Source organism: Heterodontus francisci, chromosome 19 (genome assembly GCF_036365525.1).
Source record: "Heterodontus francisci isolate sHetFra1 chromosome 19, sHetFra1.hap1, whole genome shotgun sequence".
Classification (NCBI taxonomy): Eukaryota; Metazoa; Chordata; class Chondrichthyes; order Heterodontiformes; family Heterodontidae; genus Heterodontus; species Heterodontus francisci.
The window spans coordinates 80,005,446-80,030,662 of NC_090389.1; the positions used below are offsets into that span (position 1 = coordinate 80,005,446).

Sequence of the window (25,217 nt, forward strand, 5' to 3'; positions counted from 1 at the left end):
TGCCACGCCAATCAGCGCAGCGATTACAAGTGGGGGTCTGCTCCGGCTTGTGGGGGGTGTATTTGTGTTGGAGATATGGCGGGGCAGGGTGATCCGGTTCAGAGAGAGATACACCAGGACTGGGCCAACAGGGAGTACATTGAGGTTATCACCAGCAGCATCAAAAAGATCGCAGATTTCCTCAATTCATTCGGTAAGGAGCAGCAGCCAGTGATAACTAAAGGAGAGCTTCCTCTTTAGACCCACTCACTGGGTGTCAGTAATGCTGGGGTTTAGGGCCTGGTTCAGCTCTTACCTTGTGCTAGGTTGGCTCTGACTTGACAGCAGTGGAAAAATAAAATTGCATCTAATTTCCAGTTATCGCTTTAAAGGGGTTGAGGTTATTATAAGATTGGGCAAGGGGGAAAGGAAGAGAAATTCCATTGTATTGACTTCTTGCACTATTGTGGTTCCTTGACTATCAGTTGCCCTCTGAAACCTCACCCTATTTATTACTCAAGTGTGAATCTAGACAGTGAGTGTTAGCAACTGTTCGACCATGACAGTTTTGCAATTCTCAGCTGATCTTCATACAGGGGTTGCTGAAACTAATCGTATCATCCCGACTGCCATAAGCTGAGATCAGCTCACATATTATAGTTTATATAGGTTTTAATATCATAAGCATTGAGGGATTCTTTTCCACTCATGAAAGAACTTGTTGAATGCCCTAATGCTGTTTCATTATCTCAAGATTGTTCCCTGAATTGCCTGTTACCTTTAAATTAATCAGACACTAAACAGCAGTGCATTGCAAGCTGTCAAACTGAGTATCTGCAAAGTAGAACATCTCTTAATTGTATAACAGGGTTACAACCTGGTGAGGAAGGGGTCTCAGGCTCACCTTTTGCCCCTTCTCTGGTTTGACTGCAACAGAGTTTAACTTTTTTAATAGTGATTTAACCTACCACCTCAGTGAGCACTTGCTCCTGTTCCTTTTAATATATAATTGCAAATGAACCAATCAGACTGGTTTTCTTGAGTTTAAACAAGAAAAATGTAAGTTTATTAACTTTATCACTCTAAACTGGTTAAAATTACTAAAACATGCTATGTGTCCATGCCCCACATTCACACAAAAGCCACACACATAAACACAAATAGATTACAGAGGAAAAATGAAGTTGGGAGGTTGGAGTAGTCTGTAATAAATGGAATTTAAATACTGAGTCTGAGTTCGAGTTCTTAGTTGAAGATGTAGTCCTGAAGTCCTTGCTGGGCCACACGCACAGTTCGGGCTTGCTTCTCGGGTTCCAGAAGGCAGAAGAGGGGCTTTATCTGTGTCCCTTCGTTGCTGGCTGTGCAGGGCTCTAGGGCTGAGGCTTCTCTGGGTCTTTTCTGGAGAGAGATGTTCCCTTACTGGATTTCAGTTACAGTCTGCCTTCTGAGTCACCACTCCCAAATCTCCAGAGTGGCCCAAGTAGTCTCACGATATCGCCACCTTTTTGTGGCTGAATGAGAATCTTCTGGAATGGTCCCTGAAATTCAAGGCTCTCCCCTTCAGCTGGCCAGACATGCATGGTGGAGGGGGGGGATTGGCTTTTTCAAAGTCAATGGGTGTCGATGGCTTTAGATGACCAACATTGACAAGGCTACCTCAGATAAGCGAATTAGAGCGCACCCTGTGGTTCTGTCTAGGCTGAGTTAATCGCATCTGTCTCCAGTCTAATCCTTTGGTTTTTTCATATGCAAATTGTGCGTGGCCATCTTGGTTGCTAGCTGTTCTGTTTTAAAACAAGTTATTTGTAACAATTTCCAGTAATTTTTAGTTTTAGAGATACGGCACTGAAACAGGCCCTTCGGCCCACTGAGTCTGTGCCGACCATCAACCACCCATTTATACTAATCCTACACTAATTCCATATTCCTACCTCATCCCCACCTGTCCCTATATTTCCCTACCACCTACCTATACTAAGGTAAATTGGCCATTAGCAATTGCCCCATCAACCTGCAAGTCTTTGGCATGTGGGAGGAAACCGGAGCACCCGGAGGAAACCCACGCAGACACAGGGAGAACTTGCAAACTCCACACAGGCAGTACTCAGAATTGAACCCGGGTCGCTGGAGCTGTGAGGCTGCAGTGCTAACCACTGCGCCACTGTGCTGCCCCTAGTAATCTCAGACAAAGTTCCACATGAAGAAATTAATATTTCCATTTGGCATGTGGGGTTTTTGTCACATCAGTGTGTTCAATATTTAAAAAATACTTTTTTTTTTTAAGACCACCTTCACCCTGTTAGCAGGACACCAAGGATCATCATTCACTATTACCTCTAGTTTCCAACCTCTCTCAATGCAATACTCCCTCATTGATTGCATCATCTCCAATGCAATAATCTTCTAGTGAACCCTTTGACTTCTGAGTCGAGCTGAAAGTGCTATCAATTGATGCCAATTTTTTTTATTCGTTCAAGGGATGTGGGTGTCGCTGGCTAAGCCAGCATTTATTGCCCATCCCTAATTGCCCTTGAGAATGTGCTGGTGAGCTGCCTTCTTGAACCACTGCAATCCATAAGAACATAAATTGGAGCAGGAGTAGGCCGTTCAGCCCCATGTGGTGTAGGCACACCTATAGTGGTGTTAGGGAGGGAGTTCTGGGATTTTGATCCAACGGTGATATAGTTCCAAGTCAGGATCGTTTGTGGTTTAGAGGGGAACTTGCAGGTGGTGGTGTTCCCATGCATCTGTTGCCTTTGTCCTTCTAGGTGGTAGAGGTCATGGGTTTGGAAGGTGCTGTCTAAGGAGTCTTGGTGCGTTGCTGCAGTGCATCTTTTAGATGGTACACACTGCTGCAACTGTGGGTCAGAGGTGGAGGCAGTGAATGTCTGTGGATGGGGTGGCAATCGAGCAGGTTGCTTTGTCCTGGATGGTGTGGAGCTTCTTGAGTGTTGTTGGAGCTGCACCCATCCAGGCAAGTGGAGAGTATTCCATCACACTCCTGACTTGTGTATGTAGATGGTGGACAGGCACTGGGGAGTCATGGAGTCAGAGCCAAGCCTCTGACCTTGCTTTGAGCATGTTTGTTGGGTTAATGGTGTATAAATGTCTTAAATCCTGAGTTTTATATTTGAATGGAAGTCTGGTAGTTGTATGAACGAAGATCTATATGGTTCAAGTCAAGCAATTCATTTTACTTTTTCTCATTAAAATAATATGGCCTAAATTTTACTCTTGTCGGACAGGAGCTGTCCACCAACAGAAAAGTTGGTGGTGATCCTGCCTCCGCCTGGCCTGGGGATCCAGACTGCATTGTACAGTCCCCAGGGCCTTAATTGGTCTGAGGCGGGACTTCTACTTCATTGAGGCAGGAAGTCCTGCCTAATGGAGCTGCTGGCCAATCAGCGGGCCAGCAGCTCTTAGTCCCAGCAGCACCACCTGCAACCCAGGTTCAAGAAGAGGAGGAAGGACGCCCTGGGAAATGGTAACTTTTTGGGGCCTCGCCAGGGGTGATCGGTTGGGCCCCGGCGAAGCAAGGGTGGTTGATTGGGGCATTGGCAACGGCCCACCGACAGGCACAGGATGCCTGATGAGAAGAGCTCCTCCCCCCGCCCCTCCCAGGCAGTCAGAAAACCGCCTCCTTTTAACAGCGGCTTTTCTCGGGACTGAACTGCCCACCAGTTAACGGTAAAATCCCCATGGCGGCAGGCAGAGGCCCTCGAATGGCCATTAACTGGCCGTTTTGTGCTGCTACTGCCCCATGTAAAATGGAGGTGGGAGTGGGTTGGGTAGAGCCCGTGAGCCTCCCGCTCAATTTTAGGCCCCCCCACGCCACCATCCCGCTCTGGGGGGAGGTAAAATTCTGGCCTATGGGTCTGTTCCTCATTGTTGTATTGAGAACTGACTGTCAAAAACAGATGCAAATAACAGCCAATCTTGTCTTTCAAACTTTCAACCAGGGCATGAAGGCATGAATCCTGTTATTTTTATAGCAGCACTGTCTTGCTCTCTTGCAATAAAGTGTTGATGTCTTAATCTTTTTCCGACAAGCATATACAGTTTTTGAAAGGGTTAAATTGGGGATTTTAAATCAGAGAAATTCAAATAACGCTTACTTTTTAGACTCTCCTCTCACCCCAGAGATTGACCCCAAATCTTTCCCCCTCCAACTCTTACTCGCCCCCCCCCCTCCCCCCAAAATGGAATGTCTTCTGTGATTCTCTCTACATTTTAGTATTGTTACAATTAGGTGAGGAGTGGTTGAAAGGGTCCCCTCTTGTCACTCTCCTCCTTGTTTGACCGCAACAGGATTTAATCCGTTTTAAACTCTGGATGTGCTTACCAATTCAGTAAGAGTTTAGCCCTTTATATACCATGATCATAAAAGAACCAATTGGACTGGTTTTCTTGAATTTAAACAAGAAAGAGGTTAGTTTACTGTACTTAAAATCAAATCCTGATCTAAGTGAAAGTAATAAATGCTCCAACTTTCTCTCACATGCGCGCACCCGAGAATCACACATGCACGAATCGGTTACAGAGTGATGAAGAAGAGTTTGGTTGGATTAGAGTCCAGAACAAATAAAAATAACAGTCTGTGGAGTCTGGTAATTCATTTGTCTTCCAGCTGAATTTGTGGGTCTGAAGTCTCTGGTTGGTAGCAGTGCATTTGCAGCTGGTCTACCTGGTTCAGAGTTTTCTTGAAGGAAGTTTTGTAGGTGGCTTTCTCCCCTGGGGTCTCTGTCTGTAGCAGTGGTGGATTTGGATGTTCTGCAGTCGCAGACATTTTCAAAACGTGCAATGCTATCTAGATAGAGAGAGAGAGCCCCACTGGGGTCCTGCACTGGTTAGCTTTCAAAGTTTGTCTGCAGTGTGTAACAAAAACTCCAAGTTCACACATCCTGGGGAGACTGTCACATGGTGTTCTCAGTTTTTTTTTAACTTGGACTTTGGACCTCACTAAAGTAAAAGAATCCTAAATTTCTCTCTCTATTGTCTCAATGTTTATCCCCCCCTAGAAGTACGTTTTCACTAGTGAATGCTCCAAGATGGCTTTGAATATCTTGCTAATGAGGCTGATACTAGATAGTTTGCTCAACTGTTCAAGCTTTTGTCCTGGATGAGAGCTTTTTAGACACGTGTCTCCAATTTGATGTCTTGGAATGTGAGGTATTTCGATGCAAATTGTGGTAGCCAACTTAGCTGCCAGCTTTTTAAAAGTTGCATGTAGGATTCCAGCTTCCCTTTTTAATGTAGGTTTCCAACAGATGAATTAAAAAATCCTCATTCGGCATAGTCTTTTTCATACTAGTCAGGAAAACATGCCATCAGTGACACTGATTTCTTTAGAGCATGAAGGGGTTGAAAGGAGGTTAACTTTTATGGTAGAGTATTTGAGAGGGATGGGCACTCTGCTCTCTAACATCCTAGTACGAAAAGGAAAGAGGTACTGGGGAAGGTGCAAAATAGATTTGTAAGGATGATATCAAAACTGGTTATACTTATTAGGAAAGGATGAACAGGCTGGAGCTCTTCAATAAAAGAGAAGACTGAGAAGTGACCTGATTGAGATCGTTACATCTATCCTATCAGCTCCTTCACAATCTTAGAGCAGATGTTTCCACTTGTGGGGAAATCTAGGGACCATCGGTATAATGGAACCACTAATAAACCCAATAGAGTATTCAGGAGGTACTACATTTAGAATGCGGAACTTGCTACCACAAGGGGTAGTTGAGGTGCATAGCATAGATGCATTTAAGTGGCAGCTGGATAAACGCATGAGGGAGAAAGAGTTAGAGGTTGTGCTGATTGTGTTAAATGAAAAGGGATGGGAGGAGGCTTGTGTGGAGCATAAACACAAGCATGGACCCAGCTGGGCCGAATGACTTGTTTCCACAGCATACGTTCCGTGTAAGTAGGTGATGGAAGGCTCGGTGAGAGAGCTGTAAATTTTTGTAGTGCCGTTTTCTTCCTTTTATCTTTTGAAAGGGCTGATTCTTATTAGGATCTGGTTCCAAGATGTACACTGCTGTCTGTCACCTCGCACTAAAGGCCTGCTCGGGTCTGCAAATGAGACCTGACGCGAGCCCACAGAGTCCCACCCGGCTCGGGTCCTTCCATTTTGTTTTTTCCCGCACCCGACCCGACCATCAGTTAACTTGCCTTCTGTTTTTCACTTTTAGTTCCTTACCTGCACAAGCTTAAAATAACTAATAAAACCACCTTTAAAGTCCAAAAAGTAAATTAACATTAGAGTCACTTACCGGAGGTGATGATCGAGCGTGTCCAATCCGGCCTGGCCCGACCCGCGCCCGAATGCCCGACCCGGAAGTGTGACCCGACCTAACCCAAACCCGACACGTCGCCGGGTCCCATCGGGTTCGGGTCAGGTAGCAGGCCTTTACCTCGCACGTGTCTGATTTGTAGACAGTGGACAAAACGCTCAAATTTGGCAGAAGCTTCAAATGGGAGGTTGCAGGTTGGCCACTGTTTTTATTTTTAAAAAAAAGTTCATTCGCAGGTTGTTGTCAACGCTGGTAAAACCAGTATTTATTGCCCATCCGTAATTACTCTCGAAGCTGGTGATGAACCACTGCGTCGACTACAACTTGGTGGCTTACTAGGCCATTTAGAGTCAATCACGTTGTGGGTCTGGAGTCACATGTAGGCCAGACTGGGTAAAGACGGCAGATTTCCTTCCCTAAAGGACGTTCGTGAACCAGATGGGTTTTTCTTTTTTGGTAATCTGGTAGTTTCATGGTCACCATTACTGAGACCAGCATTTTATTCCGGATTTATTTAATTAATTTAACTTAAATTCCCCAGGGGCTGTGCTGGGATGTGAACTCATTTCTCCAGATGATTAACCCAGTTCTTTGGATTACTGGCCCCGTAACAGAATTGCGATGTTATCATTACCCCCATCTGTATATACACCCCAGGGAGTCAGCTCTTCCACTGTGCACCCCGCCCGAATTTCCTTTCTACAAACTTCAGTGAAGGGGAAAGTCTGGAGAGGTGGTTGTTGTTGGAGTGTATTGCATCATTTTGCACTCTTGCCAAGGTTGCAAGTTCCTCCCAGTGAGTTGTCTTTGGGGGCACTGGAGCCACAGCACTGTCCTCATCTGATTTCCATGCAAAATATTTGCTGGCATGGGGCATTTAATGGTGATTAGAAGTAGAAGCCCTGGCTGATTTATTTGCCCTGTCGAGCAAAGGGCACTGACATGCTCCTGCTCTAAGATCGTCGAACCCAGTATAAATTAGCAATTCCGTCTGAGACCTTCCTTTTTGGTTTTACTCACTATCGCACAAGACAGGCCTTCACCCACTGAGTTAGAGGGACTTTTTTTTTAAGAAACTTAATTTTGTTCTCCAGTAACTACATACAGAGTAAACGAAAAGACTAAACAGTCAGTTGCAGCTGTTCACCGCTTGATCTTGGAGTAAGAACATGAGTAGGCCATTCAACCCCTTGAGCCTGCTCTGGCATTCAGTTAGATCATGAGAGCAAAATACTACAGATGCTGGAACTCTGAAATGAGAACAGAAAGTGACGGAAATACTCAGCAGGTCTGGCAGCATCTGTAGAGAGAGAAGCCGAGTTAACATTTCAGGTTTGTGATGATGAAGGGTCACAGACCTGAAACGTTAACTCTGTTTCTCTCTCCTCAGACCTGCTGAGTAATTCCAGCACTTCCTGTTCTCATTTCGATTAGATCATGGCTGGTCTGCACCTTAATCCCATATAGTCGCCTTAGTTCCATATCCCTTAATACCATTGCCTAAGAAAACGCTATCTCCCTCAGTCTTGCAAGCTCGAAATTGTCCGCAGAAGTTTGGGGAAGAATGTTCCAGATTTCTACTGCACATTTGTGTGGACAAAGTGCTTCCTGTTGCAAGATTGCCATCAATATAGCATTAAAATATTGGCAGCTGCTTTGAAATAAAGGAAGTATCCTATGAACTGTAGCCATGTGGAGTTGGGTGACTGAGCATTAAATGTAGCAAAGCTGTGTTGCAAGAACATCTGTTACTAAAAAGTTTCTTTTTAATGAGATGTTCTTATTTTTATGTATTGGTTAATAGTAAATGCTTATTTGATTTAATAAAAAATGTTAGAAACTTGTCCTAAAAAGAGCTGGGAATGAGGAATCTGTTGGATGTATATAAATCCACAAAACAACAACTTGCATTTATATAGTGCCTTTAACATAGTAAAACGTCTCGAGGTGCTTCACACAGGATTATCAATCAAAATTTGACAGAGCCACATGAGATATTAGGACAGGTAAAGCTTGGTCAAAGAGGTTGGTTTTAAGGCACATCTTGAAGGAGGAGAAAGAAGAGAGTCGGAGAGGTTTAGGGAGGGAAATCCGGAGCTTGGGATGCATATAGCTGAAGGCATGGCCACTGATGGTGGAGCGATGAAAACGGGGGCTGAGCAAGGAGCCAAAATTGGAAGAGCGCAGATACCTGAGTTGTGTAGGGTTGTAGAAAGCTACAGAGACGGGGAGGGGCAAGGCTATGAGGGATTTGAATGCAATTAAGTTTCTGTTCACAGTGGCTTTAGATAAAACTGCCATGCACACAACTCTGATTCAGAAGGTTACATGGGAAATGAAAGGACAGGGGATTACATGAAAGGCCATGATTAACAGATTTTTGTGTCTGATTGCATGTAGTGACTGTATCTACAGTAGCATTGAGGAAAAAATACCCACGTTTAAAAATAAAACCATCAAAATTAAAAAGTTGCTGGAGGCAAAGAGCTGATCGGTTGGCTTCTGGAAAGAGAATAAACAGTTGAGGATTTATCAGGGACTAGCCCTGATCGAAGACAATCCCATCAGAAATAATTTTTCCATTTCAGATGTTAATGTTTTTTGGTGGTGTCCCTTGGGGTTTGATACCGACCAGCAATTCAGGAGGATTAACATTCCCCCTAACTGACCTGCCGTGTGTCTCCAACACTGAGTTTAACCACGTTCGCAGGCTCAATTGCTGGGTGTGAGTTAATGGATTCTCAATGCTTCGTGACATCTGTCAATTGTTAAAAGATCAAGATGAATAGATTATTTTGGTACTTTTGTTGAGCTACAGGCCTTGGGGGCGGTGGAATGGAGAGAGAAGAGAATTAAAAGTTTAATGTTCCTGACAGACATTTTTAAAATGAAAGGTAAACATTTATTTTACAGTCTCGGTATGGGAGACAGGCAGCCGACTCCTGCTCCCACCTCCTGCCACAGTGTATTCTAGACCTTAAGCACATGTTGCTCTGGCTGAGGTGGCTGTTCACACCTGCCCAGGAAGCATGCAGTCGGTGGGTCACTCAGCCTGACTGCCTGCCCCTCTCCTGCGGCTATGTCCGCACCTCTGTGTCCCTGGAGAGGGAGCACCTGGTGTCCAGGGGACAGTTGACTCATTCCACAACTGGAGGGACTGGAGTGCGTTGCCGACACTAGGAGCAACGTAGTGCTTTAGTTCAATAAGTTTCCTTTTACTTTTAATTTATAATTTGCAGTTTATTTTTGTGCCTCTTAGAAAGGGGCCACTTTTGTTGATTTGTTTTCTTTTGACACTTGACGCAATCAAATTTTTATTTCATGGGTGTGTGTTATGCAATTAGACATGAGAATGCTGGGGGTGCACATGATTCATCCAAGGCTCTCTTTCCCCTCCCCCTCCCCACCCCCTCCATCTTTTATCCCCCTTTACAGTTCAACTCGGTAGGAGCTGTCAGTGTTGTTATAAAGTATATTGAGCACATGGTGCTAGACTCAATTAGAAAAGTCAGACCTAAGCTATCATGTTAATGTTGTGTCATTACGTTCCTTGTGTGATAACTCATCACCTCAAATTACCTTCCCCACCACCACCAGAACCAGTTCTTCCACGGTACAAGTGAACATTGCATGCAAATTTCATACACACATCACTGCACTTAACTGAAATTCTAAACAAAAAAACTGCTGATTAGTGATGTGCAGATTTTTTTTAAGTAACTGGTGTTGTATATTTTGTCTGATATATGTAAAATGCAATCCCGTACAGTGCATGCCCCACAGGCAGTCATGCATTGAGCGTTCATTGGCATGGGAATGAATTGTGGTGTATTTAAACGCGTTGCATTCCCGTAATCACAGGCCTAGAGCACCAGTGCTAGTTCCCGTCCGTTCCTGACATATGGATTTCACAATTAGCATGGCAGCACAAAATAAACTTGCTGGATTCTGTTCTTTTACTATTTAGAAGTGCCTTCTTTCAGATGAGACTGTAAACTGAGGCCCCATCTGCCCTCTTGGGCAATATTTCCTGTAAGCTGCATGGTCGCTAAGCGACTTGAAAGCCCCTGCGCCGAACATGCATAAGTCGGTGCTTTAAAGCGCCGCGCCTACTTGGCTGCACAAAAACATTTTTTAAGGAGCTGCACCCTTTGAATAAAAATGAGAGGAAATGTTACTGTCTGCTGGATATAAAAGATCCCAAGGCACTGTTTCAAAGAAAAGCAGAGCATTTCTTCCCTGTGTCCTAGCTCATATTTATTCCTCAAGCAACATCTAAAAATAGCTTTCAGGTGAAGCAGCGATTTACTTGTACTTCTTTCAATGTAGTATACCGTATTCGCTGCTCACCGTGTGGTCTCCTCCGCGTTGGGGAGACCAAGCGCAGACTGGGTGACCGCTTTGCGGAACATCTCCGCTCGGTCCGCAAGCAGGACCCTGAGCTTCCGGTTGCTTGCCATTTCAACACTCCCCCCTGCTCTCATGCTCACATCTCTGTCCTGGGATTGCTGCAGTGTTCCAGTGAACATCAACGCAAGCTCGAGGAACAGCATCTCATCTACCGATTAGGTACACTACAGCCTGTCGGACTGAACATTGAGTTCAATAATTTCAGAGCATGACAGCCCCCCCATTTTACTTTCATTTTTAGTTATTTTTTCTTTTTTTTACATTCCTTTTTACATTTTTTACAATCTTTTTTTTGCATTTATTTCATTTCATCTTAGTTTGTTCAGTTTGCTTACCCACTTTTTTTCAGGTTGTTTTTCTTCATGTTTGCACTTGCTGCTGTTCAATATTCAGTGTATTCACACCTAATCTGTACTAATGCTTTGTCTTTCAACACACCATTAACATATTGTTTGCCTTTGCTCCGTGACCTTTTGGTCAGCTATGTGGCCTGGTCCAATCTAGACCTCCTTTGTTATCTCTTGCCCCACCCCCACCTCACTTGCTTACAATCTGTGACTTTTCTAATATTTGTCAGTTCCGAAGAAGGGTCACTGACCCGAAACGTTAACTCTGCTTCTCTTTCCACAGATGCTGCCAGACCTGCTGAGTGATTCCAGCATTTCTTGTTTTTGTTTCAGATTTCCAGCATCCGCAGTATTTTGCTTTTATCTAAAAATAGCTAGCTGTTATCTCGTTGCTGTTTCTGGGAGCTTTCTGTGCACAAATTAGTTACAAGTTTCTGACAACAGCAACTACGCTTCAAAAGTATTTAATTGGGTCATCCTGATGTTGGGAGGTGCTATCTAAATGCAAGTCTGTCTGTCTTTGTACTGAGTCCCTGTGGCCGCTGACTTTAACGTATTCAGCAAGGTTATTGTGATGTTTCTTGTGTATCAGGTGCAAAATCAAGACAACTTGGATTTAGTGTCGGTGTTAATTTGCAGCCTTGTGCCATCAAAAGGAATACTACATTTACATTACATGCACAATGAAAGGTAAAATGTGGAGTTCTCACTTTTGCAGACATGTCCTGTCGTTCCCGGCTAGCTACACTGAATGAAAAACTGACAGCACTAGAACGAAGGATTGAATACATCGAAGCAAGGGTAAGAGGGACCTAGTTGAATTTATTGTGCATTGGAAAAATTATATTGAGAGTAAATGTTCAATTCTTTTGTTGGCATTATTGTAAATCACAGCTTTGAGCAGTTGTTCCTCTCCATATTAACACAAAACAGTAAGGTATCTTTTGTAATCGTGTAAAACTGGTTTGGGTAAACCAATGAGGCTGGACAGTGTGTTCACCTGATAGTGGCGGATATTTCATTGTCACATGTTAAGGACTTTACCGGATATTGCATTTGGTTTGTGGACATTCAATATAATTTTATTATTTTCACTTCTCTTGCAATACTCTTAACATAAGAAATAGGAGCAGGAGTAGATCCTATGGCCACTCAAGCCTGCTCCATTCAATAAGATCATCGATAATCTTTGCCCTCAACTCCACTTTCCTGCTCAATCCCCAAATCTCTTGATTCCCTTAAAATCCAACAATCTATTGATCTCAGCCTTGAATATGCTCATTAGAACTCCACTTCAGAGGGCTTTAGATGTTCAAAGATTCACAACCCTCTGCATGAAGAAATTTCTCCTCACCTCAGTCTGAAATAGATGACCCCTTACCCGGAGACTATTTTCCCCCCACACTCACAGTTCTATCGAACCACTGGAAACCACATCTACCCTGTGAAGCCCTTTCAGAATCTTGTAATATGCTTTTTCCTTGAAATATAGGCTCATTGATGAGAAATGTAACATTTCATATGAACTCCCAGTATCAACATCAAACACTTTCAGATAAAGTGCAGCAGCTAAGGTCCCAACAATGTGTCTTGATGCCACCCTCAGAAGAGCAACTCTCCCGCACCACGTGAAGTTCTCCATTTCCAACAGCTAACAGCTGCTCAAAACTCAACTCTCTCTGATCTGGGGTTGGCCTCAAATCCCAACCCTGGAGCTGAAAAGCATTTCATTTTGAAGATCTTTGCCAGTAAAATGCTCAGCTTCAAACTCCGTTAACAGCATGGGAAAGTGATTAGATTTAGATTTTTAGATTAGATTAGAGATACAGCACTGAAACAGGCCCTTCGGCCCACCGAGTCTGTGCCGAACATCAACCACCCATTTATACTAATTCTACACTAATCCCATATTCCCAACAAACATCCCCACCTGTCCCTATATTTCCCTACCACCTACCTATACTGGTGACAATTTATAATGGCCAATTTACCTATCAACCTGCAAGTCTTTTGGCTTGTGGGAGGAAACCGGAGCACCCGGAGAAAACCCACGCAGACACAGGGAGAACTTGCAAACTCCACACAGGCAGTACCCGGAATCGAACCCGGGTCCCTGGAACTGTGAGGCTGCGGTGCTAACCACTGCGCCACTGTGCCGCCCCTAAGTGGTTGACACTTGACCCTGCGTATGTGAATTTGAGGGAAGCAGGACCAGTTTTAAGCCCATTTATAAAAATATTATTGCCCTTTATTCAGCCAAATCACGAGTGTAATCCTGCTGAAAATATATTGTCGGACATAGAATTTTTTTCTTATTTATTCATGGGATGTGGGCGTTGCTGGCTAGGGCATCATTTGTTGCCCATCCCTAGATGCCCTTGAACTGAGTGGCTTGCTAGGCCATTTGAGGGCATTTAAGTGTCAACCACATTGCTGTGGGTCTGGAGTCACATGTCGGCCACGCCAGGTAAGGACAGCAGATTTCCTTCCATAAAGGACATTAGTGAACCAGATGGGGTTTTACAACAATTGACAATGGTCACCACTAGACTAGCTTTTTAATTCCAGATTTATTTAAAGAAAAGAACAAAGAAAATTACAGCACAGGAACAGGCCCTTCGGCCCTCCAAGCCTGCGCCGATCCAGATCCTCTATCTAAACCCGTCGCCTATTTTCTAAGGGTCTGTTTCTCTTTGCTTCCTGCCCATTCATGTATCTGTCTAGATACATCTTAAAAGACGCTATCGTGCCTGCGTCTACCACCTCCGCTGGCAACGCGTTCCAGGCACCCACCACCCTCTGCGTAAAGAACTTTCCACGCATATCCCCCTTAAACTTTTCCCCTCTCACTTTGAACTCGTGACCCCTAGTGGGGGGAAAAAGCTTCTTGCTATCCACCCTGTCTATACCTCTCATGATTTTGTACACCTCAATCAGGTCCCCCCTCAACCTCCGTCTTTCTAATGAAAATAATCCTAATCTACTCGACCTCTCTTCATAGCTAGTGCCCTCCATACCAGGCAACATCCTGGTGAACCTCCTCTACACCCTCTCCAAAGCATCCACATCCTTTTGGTAATGTGGCGACCAGAACTGCATGCAGTATTCCAAATGTGGCCGAACCAAAGTCTTGTACAACTGTAACATGACCTGCCAACTCTTGTACTCAATACCCCGTCCGATGAAGGAAAGCATGCCGTATGCCTTCTTGACCACTCTATTGACCTGCGTTGCCACCTTCAGGGAACAATGGACCTGAACACCCAAATCTCTCTGTACATCAATTTTCCCCAGGATTTTTCCATTTACTGTTTTTTTCACTCTTGAATTGGATCTTCCAAAATGTATCACCTCGCATTTGCCCAGATTGAACTCCATCTGCCATTTCTCTGCCCAACTCTCCAATCTATCTATATTCTGCTGTATTCTCTGACAGTCCCCTCCACTATCTGCTACTCCACCAATCTTAGTGTCGTCTGCAAACTTGCTAATCGGACCACCTTTACTTTCCTCCAAATCATTTATGTATATCACAAACAACAGTGGTCCCAACAAGGATCCCTGTGGAACACCACTGGTCACACGTCTCCATTTTGAGAAACTCCCTTCCACTGCTACTCTCTGTCTCCTGTTGCCCAGCCAGTTCTTTATCCATCTAGCTAGTACACCCTGGACCCCATGCGACTTCACTTTCTCCATCAACCTACCATGGGGAACCTTATCAAACGCCTTACTGAAGTCCATGTATATGACATCTACAGCCCTTCCCACATCAATCAACTTTGTCACTTCCACAAAGAATTCTATTAAGTTGGTAAGACATGACCTTCCCTGCACAAAACCATGTTGCCTATCACTGATAAGCCCATTTTCTTCCAGATGGGAATAGATCCTATCCCTCAGTATCTTCTCCAGCAGCTTCCCTACCACTGACGTCAGGCTCACCGGTCTATAATTACCTGGATTATCCCTGCTACCCTTCTTAAACAAGGGGACAACATTAGCAATTCTCCAGTCCTCCGGGACCTCACCAAGGTCTATCTAATTCACCTTCTGTTGTTCTGGTAGTCAAATTTTATCACAATGGCGTTATTGGATAATCATAGCAAAAGTTTCTCTTTTCATAGAGAGGAAGAGAAAGATGTAACTTGGCACATTTTAAACTTTGAACTGTGTAGATGTTCGCACCATGTGTAACCCTCACCTCTTTTAATGTTCAGTATTAGATTTCTGGACATACCGACTCACTGTGCTTTATAACATGCTGTTCCTTGGTTTATTCCCCATCCTAAAACTTCAAATGCGTCAGATCACTGGTGGGGACATGGTAGCTTATTTTACTATCAGAACATTGAACATTTATGGGCGACCAGTGACCAAAAGCTCTCCGCACCAGTGGGTGGGTTCCTTGCATGCAGAGGGCACTGCAGGTATTTGTTAAGCTTGTCTAAACTAAAACTGACTCCACTTCAGTGGAAAATACTGCACCGTTGGCCACAGTCTCTAGCCTCAGAAACATCACCACCAAAACAAAAGATAAAGGCATCTATAGTAAACCTTGTATTATGTGTCTCACAGCTCTAACTATTTGAGGAAGGGGGTCAAATTGCATTAATGCTGTAACAGGCTCAGCCCAATAGTAGGAATGCTACTCTGTAGGGGGGATGGGTGGGGGGGGGGGGGGGGGGGGGGAGAGAAAAATGTAAATGTGATTTTTTTTTTTTGGATGGACATAACTAGTCTATTGACTGTGCACGTGTGACTTAATTGGCTTTTTTCAGTTTTCTTTGCCCATTCTCATGGTTCCATGCGTAGATTTTACACACTTCATCTTAGCTGCCATTCTTTGGTGTGCGGTAGAGAGGGTCACGGGGAGCCGAGTGCAGCCTATTTAGTGATATTGTTTGCGATGAGTACTTGGTTCTAATGGTGTACGCTTGGTTTTGTTCTGCAGGTAACCAAGGGGGAGACCCTGACCTAAAACAACTGCGTTTCAAGAACTGCTTGGATTTTGGACTTGATGTAATCATGTTGATGATGAACAGATACCATCATATGCCTAACCAACAAACTTCTGTTCCTTTCTATCTTAACTCTTTGATTATTAGAAGCTTTTAACAAGAGAGTTTGAAATAATGCAGACCGCAAATTCCGTACTGCGTTGGCTCCCACATTTTGTAAAGGCAGCACTGGATTAAACAATAAATGGGTGGGTTTGGGGAGTGGGAATTGTGCCAACTATGTTTGTGATTATGTGGGTTTTTCCCCAAAGTATCAAGAACTATGTTCTAACTGAAGTGTAACGTAAGTGGAGTCCTGTCATTCCATTTTATTCTCCATGAATAATGTCTAACCATTTGTAATGTTCAGCCTGCTATCCAGCTAGCTCCTGTATGAGAGTAACTACTGTGTTTCTACGAAGCATTACATATGTGACCATTTTTTTTTGGGGGGGGGGGGAGGTGCAGTGGGTATCACAAATTATCATTTTGTGGTTTATTTTCATTCCTGTGGTTCATTGTATATTGAAAATAAAAGTGTGAAAACAACCTTTTTTGGTGTTATTAAATGGGTATATTGTACCTGAAGGAACATTTGTTTGTTTTTGACTGGGTTAGCATAGGCAAGGGATAGCATTAAGAGTTCCAGTGCACCTCCAAGCCTGGCTAGATGCACTTTCCTCTTATCAGCTGGAGTGCCCCATCACGTCTTGTTCCTATGCAGGGTTGTTTAGCAAGTGGAGTAGGTGCACTGTTGTAGTTCACTGAGCCTGCCTTCACCACAAATAACCATCCCTGACAGAGTATGGTATCTGTACCTTTTTAAATTACGTACACTTTTTTGTTTAATTTTGGAAGTCAAATTGCAGTGCTAGTGATTCCACAAAGATTAAAGTGTCTTTCACAACCTCCGAATGTCCCCAAGTACTTCACGACCAATACAATTTTTGAAGTGTAGTTACTATTGTAATGTAGGAAACATGGCAGTCAATTTGCACACAGCAAGGTTCCACAAACAGCAATTTGGTAATGTCCAGATAATTTGTTTTTGGGCATTGGTTGAAGGATAAATATTGCCCAGTACACCGGAGAGAGCTCCCCTACTCTTCACGATAGTGCCATGGGATCATTTATATGCATCTGATTTTGATTTCTTGGGAAATGGTTGTAGGCTGAGTCTCCGTATGCTCCCGCAGGGAGGAAAATAAATACTGGTCCATGATGTAACCTGCAAAAGTCAAAGGTTAACTGAAGAATGGTAGCACAGTCCTTGCAACAAGTGCTGGTCAATAGCCTGGGCTTGGAATAGTGCATGACTGAAGGTTAGGAATATTATAGTGAGGAGGGAATTTGCTGTGTTAGCCACCTCTTGGCCGGTCAATGTAGTAATTTTGCACCATCTCTTACTCTGGATGTTACCACAAGGAAGTACAGACTCCAACTATAGAAGGGCAGGCTTGGATTTAATCACTTGATATAGATGGGGAATATGGGAAATCATGGATTCTGCATAGCAACAAGTTCAAAAGAGAACTGGATAGATAATTGACTGAGGTAGCCATTGAGTTCAAGCGATTGTGTTTGGTCACTATTGGATTGCAAAGGCCTCTACCCCTGTGTACCCATCATATTATCTCTACAGTCAATTTCTAAATCCAATCAGTGGACAGAAAATTTCAACAGTGATGCTATTTGAAGCATAATATTCAGGTTTACTTTTGAATCTTCCTGAATTTTGAGTGGATGTATAAATCACACCAACAAAATGCATCTAGAAAATGTTTGATTATGGAAAGGGAGAGAGATGAATGTTGTTTTATTAATGGTCTTTCAATTGTATAAAAGTTTGAAATAATAGATTTCTCAATAAATTTAAAAAAAACTTGCAGCCCAGTTACCTTAACGCTCAGCAGTTTCTTACAATGGTACAAAATGTTTCTGTTGCTGAACCATGGAGGAAAAAAGGCATCAACGCAGAGAGAAAATATGAAGGGAGCAGGAGCTTAAGACGAGATCAAAGAAAAGGTTCGTTAAGGAGCTATTCGACTGTGAAAGGTGTCCTTTTGAACTTTCTCCCAGTTTATTCTTCAAAAGCAAACTTGGGTTCTCAAGTGAAGACTTCATTAGTGAATTTCTGCTTCACAAGTTAATTGATGAGCTGGGCTTGTGGAAAAGTGCTATAAAAATTGTATTCAATTTGGCAACCTGTCTATGGGAAATTGAGAATTATCAAAACTTTTAAGATGCTTGTGATTCATGCGAAAGAATTAAAATGCAGGTGCTGAACCAACTCTTTTGCAAAAATCCAGTGAAATGTGTGTTGTGCTATTGGTCATTGATTTGCTTTGGTTATTTGTGGTCTGTCAGTATACTACTTGTCCTTAAATTTGAAGTACAAAGCTTTGCACACTGTTTCCAGTGAGTTTATTAGCTACAGAGGTACACCCATAGTTTGCTACATTATCTGATGCTTTGGACGTTAAGTCATACTTCAGTCTATCGTGATACAAAGCAGCTAGTTGCCAGGTCTGTGTACCACAGTCCATTGATTCATTTGTTCAGTGATTCAATCTAACTTTAATAAACAATGCTATGATAACACACATTTACTGTGTTTGAAACAGGGTACGTGCATGAAAACCTATTTTGTAATCAACTTTATCGACATGTACAAACAATCCATTTACTGTTTGGTTAGCAATTTCCCTTTTACCTGAAAACATTACATGCTTTGATATCATTAGCATAAGTTTTAAATTTTACATGACAACGACAAACCTAGTTCATTTGCAACAAAAACAAGAAATGCTGGATTCACTCAGCAGGTCTGGCAGCATCTGGGGAAAGAGAAGCAGAGTTAACGTTTCGGGTCAGTGACCCTTCTTCGGAACTGACAAATATTAGAAAAGTCACAGATTATAAACAAGTGAGGTGGGGGTTGGGCAAGAGATAACAAAGGAGAAGGTGCAGATTGGACCAGGCCACATAGCTGACCAAAAGGTCACAGAGCAAAGGCAAACAATATGTTAATGGTGTTTTGAAAGACAAAGCATTAGTACAGATTAGGTGTGAATATACTGAATATCGAACATCAGCAAGTGCAAACCTGAAGAAAAACAACCTGAAAAAAACAGTGGGTAAGCAAACTGAACAAACTAAGATGAAATGAAATAAATGCAAAAAATGTAAAAAGGAATGCAAAAAAAGGAAGAAAAAATAACTAAAAATGACTAAAAATGAAAGTAAAGTGGGGGGCTGTCATGCTGTTCATTTGCACTTGTAAATGAGTTTGGTGAACCCAATTAATTTGTGATTCACGTTTGTGTGATATATGCTTGCTGAGTTTCACATTTTTGGTGTAATTTAATCACAAATCTCATTGATATAAAAATTGCAATTGTTACAGTGCAGAATAAACACTGAATAATGCTGAAATGGCAAGTCTGTCAAATTCACCCATTTAGACTTTTACTGACTCCTAATTTCAATCATTTAAACTCTCACTCTCCCACCTGCTAAAGATTCTGCAGTCTTTAGACTCACCCCTCAAACTCCTTCTAAATGCACCTCTCCTCCTCCCATTTTCTTGAAAAAAAAATTTCTTCGTATTTCCACTGACACTAAATTTATGCATTCAAATTTCTATTCCCATTCATCCTCAATTACACCTCCCCTTTAACTCTAACCATCGCTGGTACCTCCCCTTTAATTTCTACTGTCTCTGGCACCTCCCCTTTATTTTCTACTGTTTCTAGCACCTCCCTTTTATCTCTGACTCTCTCTGGCACCTCCCCTATAATTGCTTTTGTCTCTGGCACCTATCCTTTAACTCCGACTGTCTCTGGCACCTCCCCTTTAATTTCTTCTGTTTCTGGCACCTCCCCTTTAATTCCTATTTTCTCTAAATTTAGCAGTATTTATTTGACATAACTCTACGAATATATATACATTCTTCAAGATTCAACAAGTTGGGATGTCCTTTAGTTACTAATGAAAACATGTAACAATCACACCATGCCCTTTCTTTTCCCTCTCTCTCCAGTACTTTGCTGTTAAAGGGACACTATTCTTCCTGGAATGCAGCTGGCAAGCCCTTTTTATGCTTCGTCACCATGTTACACGGGTGATGTAACTTGCATCGGAAGCAGTTTTGTGCCACAAAAAAAGGTAAATGTTTTTCTGTGCACTCTACAGGCAATGAAGTGGACCCTCAGGCACGTCACGGAATGAAATAAAATACTCTTCGGAAGACTAGGGCATGGGAATTTCTGCAGGAATTCTTCCAATTGTCCTTTGGCAGCAGAGCTGTGGGAACCCTGGGAAAATTGGTGTTTACAGTATCTGGGCCATTTTTCTAGTGTTTGTGTGGCTCTTCCATAAAAGTTATGCTGGACGATTGGGGGAATTCGGGTAGGTATCTGTCCCCTGGGTGCCAGCTCCCTAGTCGCTGACCACCACCTGGTATGTTACTCAGCGCTGTGGCATAGGAAGACCGCAGTTTCAGTCGTTGGGTTTGTTCTGAGCTTTACTGCCTTTGGGTAACATTGGGTTTTACCACTTTCCACCTTAACCACCTCTCGCACTTCCTGTCAGATAGCGGGTGCTGGTAATGGAAGATGGTTGCAGCTGGGATACTGAGCGTGAAGGAGATGCTTGAGCTGGGGCGTCTTCTATCTGTACACAAATGGAGTGATTCACAGCCCTGGGGTCTCCGTGACTTCCTTCCATCTCATTCAAGGGCCATGAGAGGCCTATCCTCTTCCCCGGATTTCCTATACTTCCCTCCTGCTCTGCTATTCTGTTGTAACTATTTACACCTCTGAACCCATCTTATCTTTCGAGACTTGTCCCATTATCATTTGCTTTTGCCTTGAACCATCAGCCTTTTCACTCCTGCCTTCCCTGCTGAAAAACTGTTAAATCTCTAAAACCTTCCAGTTTTAATGAAATGTTATCAACCTGAAACATTAACTCTAGTTTCGCTCTCCACAGATGCTGCCACATCTGCTTGAGTATTTCCAGAATTTTCTGTTTTTATTTCAGCAAAGGCTAAGTAAGGATTTTTTTTTTTTAATTGTTTCACGGGATGTGGGTGTCACCAGCAAGGCCAGAATTTATTGCCCATCCTTAATTGCCTTTGAGAAGGCCTTCTTGAACCGCTGCAGTCCATGTGCACCCACAGTGCTGTTAGGAAGGGAGTTCCTGGATTTTGACCCAGCGACAGTGAAGAAACGGCGATATAGTTCCATGTCAGGATGGTGTGTGGCTTGGACGGGAACTTGCAGGTGGTGGTGTTCCCATGCATCTGCTGCCCTTGTCCTTCTAGGTGGAAGAGGTCGCGGGTTTGGAAGGTGCTGTTAAAGGAGGTGTCTTGAGTTGATGCAGTGCATCTTGTAGATAGTACACACTGCTGCCACGATGCATCTCTGGTCGAGGGAACAAATGTTTAAGGTGGTGGATGGGGTGCCAGTCAAGTGGCTGTTTTGTCCTGGATAGTGTTGAGCTTCCTGAGTGTTGTTGGAGCCACACCCATGCAGGCAAGTGGAGAGTATTCCAACACACTCCTGAATTGTGCATTGTAGATGGTGGATAGGCTTTGGGGAGTTAGGAGGTGAGTTACTTGCTGCAGAATTCCCAGCCTCTGACCTGCACTTGTAGCCATGGTATTTATATGGCTACTCCAGTTCAATTTCTGGTTATTGGTAACCCCCAGGATGTTGATAGTAGGGGATTCAGCGATGGTAATGCCATTGTATGTCAAGGTGAGATGGTTAATTGCTCTTTTGTTGGAGATCATCATTGCTCAGCACTTAACAGCCCAAACCTGAATGTTGTGCAGGTCTTGCTACAATTGGTCTCATTGCTGCTGGGTTAGGAAAGGGAGGGTAGAGGTGGGGTGGGTATAAATCAGCCCGGGATTCTACTTCTAATTACTCTCTGGTCACTACTGCTGCAAAGAATACTTGTGTGGACATTGGGAAAAGATAGGACCGGCTGTGGCTGAATAGCCTGCCAACATTTACTGCTGAGGCTTCACCTTTGCTAGGATATCAAGTGTACTGGTGGTGCCTGTTAAACTGTACGTTAGCATGATTTAGGCCTTTGGGAAAGGAGGGGACAGAAAAATGGATTAAGCCATTGTCCCTGCCAAGTACTGTTTTATACTTTTCATGTCAAGCTCAAATTTCAGTTCCTGACACATGACTTTTGTTAAGGACCCAGAGGATAATTTTGCACAATTATTTTCTTTAGAAACATGTTTGATGGGTTGTGAGGGACAATAGGAGACTGTGTTTATTCAGCAGTGCAGTTATAGAAATGCTTCTTCCTCCAGTACTTCTTAATTGTTCAATAGTCAGGAAGTACAGTTCCTCCCTGCCACTTTAAATCTCAATCTTTTATGATTGTGAAATAAGGGGGAGGTGAAAGTGTAAACTGGAGAACAGCAGAGAGAGTGCGGGAGAGAGAGGTCAATGCACACAGCAGCTGTTAGTACAAATTATTCACTTCCTGGATATGGAGAAGATTATCTCTACTGTTGAATACTGGCCTGATTGTGCGAGTCCCAGTGTTTTCATTCATTGCCATACTTGAACTCTGGTAAGCTGGTTGTTCATCAAAAAAAAAGAAAAACTCTGGAGAAATTCTGTAGTTAGCCAGCTAGGCGTTGTTCGTATGTGATGGTGATTGTATAAAATCCTTTCATGGCTTATGTTTTCTTCCTTTCAGATGTTTCCTTTAAAGCCTGCATGTTTCTAAATTGAGTGTTTCAAGCTGTAGAGACATGTCTGACTGACTGAATATTTACTTGTTTAACAAACCGTCTTTATGATTTGGTGTGACTCGATACTTTCCATGCTTGATTACGGCAATGCCTTGCTCATTTTTAAGGATAGTCTTCCCTGACTTGATAGACTGTAATGCACAGAAAGTTTCTTATCATGTCATTGAAATGTCTCAAAGTGCTTCATATAGTGACTATTATGTAGATAAATGCAGCAGGCAATCTGTGCCAGCAACATCCCATTAGATGAATAATTGGCCAATGTTTTCTTTATGGGGTTGGAAGAGCTCTTTAGCTTCTTGGAATAACGCCATGTGATGTTTAACGTACGGCTGCCCAGGCAGATAGAACCTTGGTTTAATTATTCATCGGGCAGCACCTCAGGCAATGCAGCACTCCTTCAATATTATACATTGGAGTATCGGCCTAGATTAGTGGTATATAGTGGGGCCACAAGTCCCAGCCAGAATGGAGATGATTGGGTAATACTCCAATCAATCACGCCTGGAGACCGCACTGCTGTAAATGACTGGGACTGATTTTACGTACATAATTTGTATTACGTTACTATCCTCCACTCACTGCATTTTGCTGGAGAAATAACCCTGCTGTACTCGGGAGATTCTGGTGCAACTCACCACCACCTTCTCGAGGGCAATTAGGGATGGGCAATAAATGCTGGCCTGGCTAGTGACGCCTACATCCCATGAATGAATTTAAAAAAAACTTTAGGTCATGAGTTCAGAGACTCTGTAAATTAAAACCACAAATCTTGCCCCACCTCCAACTAATTGGCTGACATGGTGGTGTTAATAGTCCCAACTGCCTGGACTATGTGCTCATCTTTGCTTGAGAAATAAGATTTGTGGTCCACACAGTGCATACAGGCATGTCATAGAATGGGTTTCATATCCACAATAATGCCAGTGATGAGACACTATAGCTATGGAGAGCGAGTTCAGAAACAGGGACTATTTCTACTAGAGCAGAAAAGAATAAGTGAAAATGTAAGAGATTTTGAAAATCCTTAAGTGTTTTGATAGGCTGAGAAGGGAAATTCTAATTCCCTCCATTGGGTAGTCAGAGGAGCAAATTGAAATTAGGAGAAATTTCTTTATATGGATGGTTGTTGGATATTGGATTGCTTATCATAGAATCATAAAATGATACAGCACAGAAAGAGGTCACTCAACCCATTGTGCCCGTGCCAGCTCTTTGAAAGAGCTAGCCAATTAGTCACAATCACCTGCTCTTTCTACATTGCCCTGCAAATTTATCCCCTTGAATTATTTATCCAGTTCCTTTTTGAAAGTTATTCTTGAATTGGCTTCCACCACTGTTTCAAGCGGTGCATTCCAGATCAGAACTACTTACTGTGTAAATTCTTTTATTCCTCTTTTCCTTCTATTGCCAATACCTTAAATCTGTGCCCTCCAGTTACTGACTCTTCTTTCTGCTATAGGGAATAGTTAAGGCCGACATCATCGCTTCTTTTAAGAGAAGAGCGGATAAACATTTTAAGTAGAGGACAATGCAAGGTGACTGGGAGATAGCAAGACAGTGGGATTACTCTTGGATTGCTCTAACAAATTACTGGCATAGGCATGATGGGTTGAATAGCGTCCTCCTCTGCTGTAAACATCTATGGTTCTACATTTCACCTTGTAACGAGTTCATGTTATCTGCCATACTTTCAGCCCCAAAGTGAAGGCTAGGCCTTCACAGGACGGATGGGGAATCTGCATGAAGAGTTGCTAGTGACTGGTGAACAGTAGCATTAGAGGGCCACTATTAGCAAGTGTCCTGTTGTTAATCATGAAATTATACATAAAATGGAGAAAATTATTTATTTTATTTAGAGATACAGCACTGAAACAGGCCTTTCGGCCCACCAAGTCTGTGCCGACCAACAACAACCCATTTTTATACTAACCCTACAGTAATCCCATATTCCCTACCACCTACCTACACTTGGGGCAATTTACAATGGCCAATTTACCTATCACCTGCAAATCTTTGGCTGTGGGAGGAAACCGGAGCACCTGGTGAAAACCCACGCAGACACAGGGAGAACTTGCAAACTCCACACAGGCAGTACCCAGAACCGAACCCAGGTCCCTGGAGCTGTGAGGCTGCGGTGCTAACCACTGCGCCACAGTGCTGCCCATAAATTAGACATAATTTTTCTTTTAATTGATTATAACAGGTTTTCAGGAAGAGTAGAATAATAGAATTAATACACATACAATTGTGAGGCATTTGTGACAGAATACACATTGGGTGAATAGACACTCCAGCAATTGCTCCCTCCAATTGGATTCACATGTAGGCCAGGGGGTTGGTTGGTCCCCTTCTCTGAACAACGTTCATAAAAACAACTTAGGTTTTTACAACAATCAGATAGCTTTCA

General features: G+C 43.1%; 2 protein-coding genes across 3 annotated transcripts in view; both read left to right on the plus strand.

The window, feature by feature from the left end:
• The first annotated feature begins 16 nt into the window (after window positions 1-16).
• brk1 (BRICK1 subunit of SCAR/WAVE actin nucleating complex) lies at window positions 17-16,572 on the plus strand. Its single transcript, XM_068052347.1, has 3 exons — window positions 17-193; window positions 11,742-11,824; window positions 15,978-16,572. Exons 1-3 carry the CDS (start codon window positions 76-78, stop codon window positions 16,002-16,004), a joined length of 228 nt encoding a protein of 75 aa, XP_067908448.1. The 5' UTR covers window positions 17-75; the 3' UTR covers window positions 16,005-16,572.
• Window positions 16,573-22,523: 5,951 nt separating this feature from the next.
• The window catches only part of LOC137380244 (ETS domain-containing protein Elk-1-like), a 98,264-nt gene continuing 95,570 nt past the window's right edge, over window positions 22,524-25,217 (plus strand). The window contains exon 1 of one of the 2 annotated variants that reach the window (XM_068052092.1): window positions 22,524-22,623. The gene's annotated coding sequence lies outside the window, so the exon portion shown is untranslated. The remainder of the gene's footprint in view (window positions 22,624-25,217) is intronic. The other variant, XM_068052091.1, reaches the window with a different exon arrangement.